The following is a 12,058-nucleotide window of genomic DNA, read 5'->3' on the forward strand; positions in this document are numbered from 1 at the left end:
CAATGATTGGATTGCCTGGTCCTGATACTATTAGTTACAGACCGTCGTCATATGGATGGAATATTGCTTATTTCGGCGTTTAACAACAAACAAACAGGCAATATCCGAGACGGTTAGAAATGTGACACTACTGGCGTCAATATCTGCTTCAATTAAAACTGATGAATGAATGATGAATTAAAAACACAAGCGGTTCAATTGATGTAAATATCACAGACATACATTCAACGTCTATCACGGTGACCGCTCTACTACCTAGTGTAATGATAATGCTACATAAATGCACCACTATATATTGTATATAATGTAATGAAATGTATACTAGTATACGAGAAAGGTTTGCAAGTGTTTCATGTGAGCCTAATCCATTTGAATATTAGCAATATAATAATTCATAAGTTTATGTCATTGATCATATCCATAAATCTCCAAGGAAATTTAAACATTTAACAATTCAGGTTGAGATGTATTTCGAGAAAGCTCCGTTGTAAATAAACCTACGATACACATTATTGGAAGTCGAAATATTGAAGACCTCAATTTCGCAATACATTTTAAAAAAGCATTGTTGTCATACATGGATTTCGAATAAGCTGACATTGTGTTTTCAAAGTGAGGAAGTGAATTGTTCGTCCATGTCTTCACACTGACAGCTTAGTCCTGGAACAGAACAAAAAACCTTCCAAAATGTTGCTGACACTTAAGGTCCGTGTTTTTGAGGCAATACACTAAGCTCGGTCTTCGAATGACGACACGCCATTTCCTGGCTCGGTGATAGTTTTGATAAAAATACTGTAACATCGAACACAATCAATAGAGTGGCCATTATCGACATGGGAGATATTCATTGATTGCCGAGAGGAGTTGGTTTGACAAAGAAAGACGTTATAGGGGGTAAATCCAGAAGATCGGCTAAAGTGACTTTCTCGACTTCATGCTGTTCGCAAGGAAACCAGTAATCCGTAATTCCGCTCTGTACTAACTCTTTTTACACCACCCATAGGCTATTGCAATGAATACTGAAGTAAAGAGAGACTAAACAAGTGCACAAGATATTCACTGATCTAAAAATCGTGAGATTAGTTGACGAACAATGTGAACAGAATTACACTGAATTAAACTTCTAAAAGTAAGAGTGCCTATCGACTGTATAACGGATCGATCTGGCGTCTTGTTTCTGGCGTCTTGAAACGACAACACAAAACTGACATTTTGGTTCGGGAACGAACGACATCGAATCTACAGGTAAGCTTATTAAACCATTTTCCCGGAAGTAAACTGAGGAGGTTCGGAATTATGTGATCGATTAATCTTGATGAACTTCATTCTAATACCTCTCTCAGAGTTTGTACGACAGTAAAAGGCCGTGTTATGTAAGTATGTACACATGCAGTATGACCTGCCTTCAAATGCAGATCTCCTAATGAAAGGTTCGGCCTGGAGTCGAGGTTGCACACAGTGTAGAGGGCATAGTTCCCCCAAGCTCATTGTGGGTTTTGAGAAGCGACTGAATGGGAAATCAGATGGACAGGTGTGGTTCATTGTGTTCATTGGTTATTGCTCATGTTTTTAATGACTGGTTTGCTGGCTCCAGAACTGATTATTGACTGCCACCTGTTGCTGGAATGTTGCCCACTGCGGCCTAAAACATCCGACTCTCGTACATGAGCCAAGCAGCAATTGGCGTCGTTTTTTATTGGAGTCGGTACAGTGCAGTACAAATGGATGTTCCTTAAGTTCAAATAATCTGTCACTGTGATTTTTCTGTGTTATATTATTGTATTATTTGATGTCTGCAGAGATTGAATGAATGTAAAATTTACAAATAAAACTCGATTCATATCTGGCGGTAAACAAACAAGAACGTAAACGTATATAACATGCCATGAATGACAGCGTTGTTTAACCTTTCAGATAGGTCACAACGTCCATTTAGGTTGCTACTCACAACGTTAGATATAATTTGAAATAATTCCTCTCTCTCTCTCTCTCTCTCTCTCTCTCTCTCTCTCTCTCTCTCTCTCTCTCTCTCTCTCTCTCTCTCTCTCTCTCTCTCTCTCTATCTATCTATCTCTCTCTGGTTGGTTCATTAAAGTATTTGACATGCTAATGAGTTATTTCCCTTTGACTTAATATCCGCTTAATTTGTCTTCGGAGGTAGGGCCTGTGTGACATGACCATATGATACCAGATATAGCACACTTAAAAACAAGATTCAAATGAACATTTATTTAACACTTCTGTGAAAAGATCACACACAAAAATGAAATGTATTTTCTGGTATTTCACTTCCCTTTAGATTGTGCAGCATTTGACACACCGGGCCATGATAACCGACCTTGATGGAGGATCGATCACGAATCACAGATCACCTCGACCCTGTAGGCCGAGGGGGATGGCGCTCGACAGCAGTTTAAACTAAAAACTGTAAACGTAATATCGTCTGATTAGACCTAACGAGGTTAGAGATTGTCGTCCGCGTAAAATATTCAATTTTCTCCAGGGGCCGTTACCCCCAGGATGATGTGTGGGACGCAACGAGACGCAGTCAAGGCGCGACGGATCACGTCCTATCGCGTTGAATAACGTCGGATCTACATGGGAAGGTGAGACGAGACGTTGACTTCCACGGTAACATGTCAAGTCTTATCAACTTAGCAATCATATATTAATAATAATTCATAACAAAAAATAATGAGTTCATCGTCATTATGAATATCTTTGACCGGCATTTTTAGGAGTTGAAAGAACATGAAAACATGACCCTTGTAGGATACTAATTACTTCCTTGTGAGTAACGACGTTTCAGGATCACTTATTGCCTCTTCACTTGAATACTGAGCTGCAAGTGAATTGATATCATATAAATATACAAGCCATTTAAGAACAGTGAAGGTGTAGTGATTGATCTTAATGTGATTACGAAGAGATGACTATGGTCCCAATATAATGATGCGACAATCAAGATGACCATATATATATATATATATAGAGAGAGAGAGAGAGAGAGAGAGAGAGAGAGAGAGAGAGAGAAAGAGAGAGAGAGAGAAAGAAAGAGAGAGAGCACTAATAATTAAATAAGTGGAGTAAGATTGAACACAGTATTAATTGGCTAGCGCTTACAACTCGTACCATATTCGAGTTTTTCATCAGGCCATAACTGAATAATATATATATATATATATATATATATATATATATATATATATATATGCTGTTTTATAACGAACTAAAGTCATATATATATATATATATATATATATATGCTGTTTTATAACGAACTAAAGTCAGTGGTCCATTTGAGTTCGCTATAACCTCAGTTTACTATATAAACACTGCAGGGAGAACACGGGGCTTATGGTTTATTCTACCCGCAGCGTTTTTTTGTAAGGTAAGCAACTCCCACTCATCGTTTATTTCTTGCCAAAAGTGCCCAAAGTGATGCAGGTTAATGATATTATCAAAAACATAATATAGTTTCTCATATAACTCCATACTCGTGTATGATCACTGCTCCCAACCATTATTACCCCGGTAACTGGGTCTCCTCAGCCTCGGGAGGACACAACCCTTGCTCTCTATGAGCAGCTTTAACAGTCACACTACGATCTTATCCTACCGGGTGCCGATTCATTGATGGATGAAGATAGGCATATTTAAAGGAAACCAACTTGCCTTAGTCACATGTGTAGCGTAGGAAGGACGCCCTAGAAACTCTCAAATTGGTCTTACATTTTTAAATGATGTTTACTATGCCGTACAGAAACGCTGCCAAACACGGCCACCCATCAAACTAATCTCCACGACCAATGTTGCTCAACCTCATCTGGTTTCTAACCAGGTTGTAGATATCCCCCACTTTGGTAAAACCAGTGATCAAAGGGTATGTGGATAAAATGATCAAACCAATGATCAAACCAACGATCAAACCAACGATCAAGCCTGTGATCAAACCAATGTTTAAACCAACGATCAAGCCTGTGATCAAACCAATGTTTAAACCAATGATCAAGCCAGTGATCAAACCAACGATCAAGCCAGTGGTCAAACCAATGTTTAAACCAATGATCAAGCCAGTGATCAAACCAACGATCAAACCAATGTTTCAACCAATGATCAAGCCAGTGATCAAACCAACGATCAAACAAACGACCAAGCCAGTGGTCAAACCAATGTTTAAACCAATGATCAAGCCAGTGATCAAACCAACGATCAAACAAACGATCAAGCCAGTGGTCAAACCAATGTTTAAACCAATGATCAGACCAATGATCAAGCCAGTGATCAAACAAACGATCAAGCCAGTGGTCAAACCAATGTTTAAACCAATGATCAAGCCAGTGATCAAACCAACGATCAAACCAATGTTTCAACCAATGATCAAGCCAGTGATCAAACCAACGATCAAACAAACGACCAAGCCAGTGGTCAAACCAATGTTTAAACCAATGATCAAGCCAGTGATCAAACCAACGATCAAACAAACGATCAAGCCAGTGGTCAAACCAATGTTTAAACCAATGATCAGACCAATGATCAAGCCAGTGATCAAACAAACGATCAAGCCAGTGGTCAAACCAATGTTTAAACCAATGATGAAACCAATAATCAAACCAATTATCAAACCAATGGTAAAACCAACGATCAAAACAATAATCAAACCAATGGTTAAAATAAGGATGAAACCAACGATCAAATCAATGTTTAAAAAAACGATCAAACCAATGTTCAAACAAATGCAATGCGATTCTGACTTTCGGAGTGATGACTGCAGGATCTTGACCTGCGATCTGTTTCTCTCCAACTGCACTGCAACCGTATGCAGCATGGTTTGTTTATTTACAAAAAGATTATCTGGATTGTGTTTCCACGCAGGCTAGCAATAGGTGGTGAATTATTCAATATGCCGAAGAAAAAATAAAAATCATGTATTCGTGACATTAATACGCTGGCCCGCATCTCTACTTGGAGTATCGTTATTCACCCTTACAGGAACCCTTGTCACTTCTTCATTTCATAAGAAACCCCGTGTAATGTCATTTCCATATGCTGGTTTAACGAACGAACTTCTGGAGAAGGAATTTGGTCGCTTACAAACTTTTTTCTTGTAAATGAAAAATCAGACTTTACGTTCAAGTTTCATGGTTGCGTCTGACTTGAGATAACTATAAAATAGATGAATAGAAGATTGTATTAAGTCGTGGGCCAGAAGTAATTGAAATGTATGACCTCCCAGAGAACGACTCAGCATCGAGCAGAATCTAAACGATGTGAAGCAAGATAGATACAGGTCTCTGGAGATGCACTGTGGATTTCTTGAGATACCATAACTTCCCTTTGTGTGGCGGCAGCGAAATGGGCAGTTCAACGATGAACGTTTAAACCCATTGTAGATTCCCGATACAGATAAACGTGCACTTCTTCCACGTGGACTGCCAAGAAATGTTCATTACTCAAGTAGCCGTTCTCAACCTACTCGCCAGAGTTTCAATGTTTAGGAGGAGGTCTGTTTTTCAGTCTGTCCCACGAGGATTGTACTTAATATGTCACAGAAACCCATTTCGGACAATGCAATGCTTTGAGACTCCTTGCCTATGTCATTCCCATATATGTATTTTAAGTAGTACCCTGTTTGTTCATAATATGCGTAATGTCTTGAATCGTTTGGGTGTTTAAAGTAGACGCATAAAATGATTCGTCCTGATGAATTTTCCTCATAATTGTTTTGATAAGTATGGGAACAGAAATGTATAATTACGCGTGCGTTTCGCTGTGTGTGTATGTATATATATATATGTGTGTGTGTGTGAGAGAGAGAAAGAGAGAGAGAGAGAGAGAGAGAGAGAGAGCAACATTACCAGTTATATATGAATTTATACTTAGTCTAAAAGTTTCTTATCAGCAAGATTAGCGCGTGAAACGAGATGTTAATAAATACCACATACATCAATATTTTGATGGCGTCAACCGATGTGAATGCATAAACTTAGCTACCTTTGTTTTTATTATTGTTATTATTATTTACAGATTAAAATAAAAAATGCAGCAAAGAGGGTTTGGGTGATCCTTGCGCAGTCAGGCTGGTTAGGCTCATCATCAGCTCAGGGCCCTTGCCCCATCTACACTTCGCCAAGGAAGCGCTGCCTAGTCAAACCCACCCAGAACTTTTCGGAGAATGTGAAGACTCCCTAACACTGCCCGCAGCCTTCTGCATTTCCCAGATTGTCAGAAGGACTGTATTCCTGGTAGCAAACCCGGGTACTCTCCCGATGTCAGTCAACAGATTGGGAGGTACCAAACCTAAGGCACCGAGAACAATGGGGAGTCGGACAACTTGGTAATTGGGATGCAAGCGTGACATGTCGAGGTCCGCATAATTGCCATGTTTTTTCCTGAATCTTGTCAATCATACAAGTGTCAAAAGGGACAGAAAATTCAATGATATAAATGATTTCATTGGATTTATCAAAAAGGACAAGATCAGGTTTGTTGGCCTGGACACGTCTGAGGCTATTATTATTATTATTATTATTATCATCATCATCATCATCATCATCATCATCATCATCATCATCATCATTATTATCATTATTATTATTAACCATCAAGCAGCTCGTGACGATGAAGTTGGAGAGCCTTCTTTCAAGTCCAGATAGTCTAAAAATGCCTACGACGAGTTTCTCGTGCATAAATAAACCATGTTATAAATGGCTAGCCGGGAGGCTATGTAATGGAGAAATCCCAACAGTCTTAAATGTGTTCAATTGTTTCCCGTACCACTATGATCAAAGAAAACGCCGCCATCAATTTTCACTGCATCTATGATTGAACGGTTTTTGCGTGATGTTAGAGGAACTTTCCTGTGCAATTTACAACCGTTCTAGTTTCTTTACAAAAAAGGGCCAATTGATGCCTTTCTAGCCCACTTATGAGTATTTAGCCTCATGAATAAAAACGGAATATCGTCTACGGTGGAAGATTAAAATCTCGCTGTCCGATTGTATTGAGATCGTACGGACTTCGCGACGCCTGGCCCCGTGCATTAAATATCTTTAATGTGAAATGAATTTATTCAATACCCTCGGTGAAAGTAACTGGTTTCTATTGCTTCTCATAGCTGTCGGTGATATCCAACATTCCATACGGGAGCTTTAAACAAACTGACACAAGCATAAAGACGTGAATGGAGATTGTTGTTGGTTCGCTCTGTACGAACACGGATAGGAGAAGAACGATTTTAATCTGAATGAGTTCTTTTCAGATTTGGAAACATGTCTGAGATATTGGTGATGGAAGACTGGTCAATATGTTCCTCATTTTGAATTTCAAAAGATCCCCGAAAATATCAATTTGTCTAATGGCATGGAAGTACCGTGTTCCCAAAGAGAATGGAATCTAAAAGTGTGTGAAAATGTTCTTGTGAAACCATGAACGTTCGTACAGTTGCCGCGGGTATTGGATGACGTGGTTGACAAACCGTTATGTGATACATTAATACGTCCCAGTGAAGGGTTAGAATTGGTCTTCAGCAACCAAACCCATGCTTTTTGCGACTAACGGGATCGGGTGGTCCAGCTTGCTGACTTTGTTGACGCATGTTATCGTATCCCGATTGCGTAGATCGATGCTCTGATGTCACGTACTGGATTGTCTGGTCAAGACATGATTATTTAGGCGGTCGTCATATCCCTGGAATATTACTGAGTGCGACGTTAAACAATAAACAAACAAATACGTTTCAAGCAATTACTCTCTGGATCTTATACATGCTCTAATTTAAATACCTGTACGTTTATGTTATACAGTTGTCTTAGTGTTCATTTCATAGTGATTGAAAAATAATTGCATCACATCTTATAAAGAATTTATGATAATAACATCCTCTAAATTATTGGTGTCTTTCAAGCGTTGTTGGATTAGTCCCTTAGGGAGATTTCCAAAGTGTATAACTTTGGAATAAGTTTACCGAAATTGTGATAAAAAATAGTATGAACAACTATGATCCCGCAAATTTTGATTCGCAACGAATATTTATTTCATTTTTTTTCATTTTTGATGGTCTTACTGATCTACAGAAACGGGAGAATGGTTTGATTATATTTTGATCAACCAAGAGGTGTTCGCCGTTACAATTTCGGTAGCCAGTCCAGACATTTCATAATCTTCAGCCCGACTGAAATTTTGCTAGCCACGGGCTAGCACAGGCGGCTATTGCTCACACTGGGTTGGGCATCTACGTCACAAGGGGCAGGCAATGTGTTGTGTTGTCTAACTCAATCATGGTCAAGATTTTTGTATTTGTATTATTAAATCCCTGTTGGATTGAACAATGTTGATATTCATTGCTTCAGCGACTGCTGTGTGACAACATATAAGGGACCCCTCTGTTTAGTTTGTCATTTCCGATCCTTGGCTTGAATTTCGGAACCATTGTTATCACAATCAAGAATCCATTCAGACAGATGCTTCTTATCTTGGAGACTCGCCACGCATTGACAATGTCGTAATTCACGTTCTGAACTTATCAGAACTTCTTAGAACAGTTTCTAACTACCGGATTTCAGCATATGTGAAAGAATATATCTTTGTGATAAAATGTAACTCTTAATTTATATAAATTAAACAGTCAGTTTTTTACCTCTAAATGTGATATTTGACTGATATGGTAGTGATTTTCCCCACGTTTGTAGCTTTTGTTCATGGTAAGACCACAGACATTTCTCGCGGCGAATAGCTGCAAGATTTCCTGATGAATAAGCATATAACTTTTTCCTCGGTATTTTCCATTATTTGAACCCCTTATTTCCCCTCACGAACTCCCTGACAATTTTACCTACCGGTAGGGCAGGATATGCTCCTCCATCTGATCCATGCATTATTAACGTTGTTGGATAGAATTAACGCTTCTTTCACCATACACTAAGTCTTCATTATCTAAATACTGGCAGTTCGTTATAGTTAGGTACAAACTGTAGTCAATGTAACTATGTCAACGATAATCAGACAAATTGTTTTCTCTTTCTACCGGGTACCCATATACGGATGCTACACATTCAGCCATAAAAGTCGCCTCCTCGTGTGGATTGTCTTTATCAACATGGCAGCAACACTATGGCAATATAAGGTGGTATCCATATTGGCACAGAACACAGTCCTACGGCGGCAAGCAAACACTTTCAACACAGGGCGATCCTGTTTATCCTCGGAGTGGTGGTGCAATAGCTATAGCTTACTGGACGAGTGTTTGATCGTCACACCGGAGGCCTGCACGGTTCCAGTTCCACATAGGTACAATGTGTGAAAGCAATGTCTGATGTCCCCCACCTTTATAGTGCTGGAATATGTCTAAAAGCGGCGTAAATGTATACTCAGTCTGTCTCTTATGTTTCTCCAGAGGATACAACCGATTAATGTAGACGTGATAGACAAGTCAGCTGGCTCACAGATATTGACAACAACAGACAATGGCAACTCTATTGCCTGTTACTAATGTAGATGTACCGTGTACCTCTGTCATTGCTTTATCTGATGGCACAGGACTTATAATCTCGATGTATATAGTCTAAAGTCCTTACCCTCTTACGAAATATGCCAACATGGTATTGTGTGAAGTTTTCTGCTCGAATAATTTCCCTTTCTGGTTACAAGAGAACTGAGTCTGCGATCATTGTGAGCAGCCACGTGACATGTTCGTGGGTGTGATTGGAACGAATAAAATAAATGAACTATGTGTTAAGGACTCGCCCGAGGAGGCTTACGACTGACTTCTTAATTACAAAATGCGCATGGGGATATATCGGCTGGGCCCTATTTTAGTGAACGTGCTGGCGCGACAGAAAAAAATTATTCCATGGCGTTTGGTTCACTGTAATGTAGTACAGCTACCACGTCAAAAATTAAATCAGATTAGCTCTCGTTTGTAACTGTCCTTTATAAGCTGTCAGTTGCTATATACATACAAAGCATATAAACATGTATGCATGGTGGCTTTGACCCATGTCTCAGTGTTGTGTGAGCGTCATGTCCCAGTGTGGTGTTAGAGCCATGTCCCAGTGCTGTGTAAGAATGTCCCCAGTGTTGTGTTAGAGCCATGTCCCAGTGTTCTGTTAGAGCCATGTCCCAGTGTTGTATAAGAGTCATGTCCCAGTGTTGTAAGAGTCATGTCCCAGTGTTGTGTTAGAATGTCCCCAGTGTTGTGTTAGAGTCATGTCTCAGTGTTGTCTTAGATTCAGGCCCCAGTGTTGTTAGAGTCATGTCCCAGTGTTGTGTTAGAATGTCCCCCGTGTTGTGTTACAGTCATGTCTCAGTGTTGTGTTAGAATGTCCCCCGTGTTGTGTTACAGTCATGTCTCAGTGTTGTGTTAGAATGCCCCCCGTGTTGTGTTACAGTCATATCTCAGTGTTGTGTTAGAATGTCCCCCGTGTTGTGTTACAGTCATGTCTCAGTGTTGTGTTAGAATGTCCCCAGTGTTGTGTTGCAGTCCTGTCTCAGTGTTGTCTTAGATTCAGGCCCCAGTGTTGTTAGAGTCATGTCCCAGTGTTGTGTTAGAATGTCCCCAGTGTTGTGTTACAGTCATGTCTCAGTGTTGTGTTAGAATGTCCCCAGTGTTGTGTAACAGTCATGTCCCAGTGTTGTGTTAGAATGTCCCCAGTGTTGTGTTACAGTCATGTCCCAGTGTTGTGTTAGAATGTCCCCAGTGTTGTGTTAGTCATGTCCCAGTGTTGTGTTAGAATGTCCCCAGTGTTGTGTTACAGTCATGTCTCAGTGTTGTCTTAGATTCAGGCCCCAGTGTTGTCAGAGTCATGTCCCAGTGTTGTGTTAGAATGCCCCCAGTGTTGTATTGTAGTCATGTCTCAGTGTTGTCTTAGATTCAGGCCCCAATGGTGTTGTGTTAGAATGCCCCCAGTGTTGTATTGTAGTCATGTCTCAGTGTTGTCTTAGATTCAGGCCCCAATGGTGTTGTGTTAGAATGCCCCCAGTGTTGTGTTGCAGTCATGTCCCAGTGTTGTTAGAGTCATGTCCCAGTGTTGTGTTAGAATGCCCCCAGTTTTGTGTTGCGGTCATGTCCCAGTTTTGTGTTAGAGTCATGTCCCAGTGTCGTGTTACAGTCATGTCCCAGTGTTGTTTAAGAGCCATGCTCAGTGTTGTCTTGAGTAAAGCCCGAGTGTTAGAGTCATGTCTCAGTGTTGTGTTAGAGTTATGTCTGAGTGTTGTGTTAGAACCATGTCCCAGTGTTGTGTTAGAGTCATGTCCCAGTGTCGTGTTACAGTCATGTCCCAGTGTTGTGTTAGAGCCATGTCTCAGTGTTGTCTTGAATCAGACCCGAGTGTTACAGTCATGTCTCAGTGTTGTGTTAGAGCCATGTCTCAGTGTTGTGTTAGAACCACGTCCCAGTGTTGTGTTAGAGTCATGTCCCAGTGTCGTGTTACAGTCATGTCCCAGTGTTGTTTAAGAGCCATGTTGTCTTGAGTAAAGCCCGAGTGTTACAGTCATGTCTCAGTGTTGTGTTAGAGTTATGTCTGAGTGTTGTGTTAGAACCATGTCCCAGTGTTGTGTTAGAGTCATGTCCCAGTGTCGTGTTACAGTCATGTCTCAGTGTTGTGTTAGAGCCATGTCTCAGTGTTGTCTTGAATCAGACCCGAGTGTTACAGTCATGTCTCAGTGTTGTGTTAGAGCCATGTCTCAGTGTTGTCTTGAATCAGGCCCGAGTGTTACAGTCATGTCTCAGTGTTGTGTTAGAGTCATGCCCAAGTGTTGTGTTAGAGTCATGTCCAAGTGTTGTGTTAGAGCCATATTCAAGTGCTGCGGATGACTGACACATTGCCAGCTTTGCAAGAACACAGTTACAAAGCATTATTCAGTTGACTCGCCATACTTGTCTAGATCAATTATACACAGCCTGCTTGGAAGTCGCCACGGCAACGCCGACGTTCACAGTTTTGGTTTCTTTCCAAACAAAGTTTTTCATCAGCTCTTCAATTAATGCACACAAAAAACTTATAAATCATAACAGCTATATGGTTCTATTAGTTTTGAGCGATACCATTTGCACGACACA

At 40.3% G+C, this 12,058-nt stretch overlaps 1 protein-coding gene across 1 annotated transcript; it reads left to right on the top strand.

The window, feature by feature from the left end:
- The first annotated feature begins 3,896 nt into the window (after positions 1-3,896).
- LOC124136672 (transcriptional regulatory protein AlgP-like) lies at positions 3,897-11,816 on the top strand. The gene is made up of 2 exons (XM_048396735.1): positions 3,897-4,631; positions 11,586-11,816. Exons 1-2 carry the CDS (start codon positions 3,897-3,899, stop codon positions 11,814-11,816), a joined length of 966 nt encoding a protein of 321 aa, XP_048252692.1.
- Positions 11,817-12,058: the final 242 nt, after the last annotated feature.

The sequence above is a fragment of the Haliotis rufescens genome, unplaced genomic scaffold (genome assembly GCF_023055435.1).
Source record: "Haliotis rufescens isolate VD_foot unplaced genomic scaffold, xgHalRufe1.0.p SCAF_16, whole genome shotgun sequence".
NCBI classification, from domain to species: Eukaryota; Metazoa; Mollusca; class Gastropoda; order Lepetellida; family Haliotidae; genus Haliotis; species Haliotis rufescens.

Coding starts and splice junctions, on each gene's coding strand:
- LOC124136672 (XM_048396735.1), top strand. CDS start 3,897: ATGATCAAACCAATGATCAAACCAACGATCAAACCAACGATCAAGCCT. Junction 4,632..11,585: donor AACCAATTATCAAACCAATG/GTAAAACCAACG, acceptor GTCGTGTTACAG/TCATGTCTCAGTGTTGTGTT.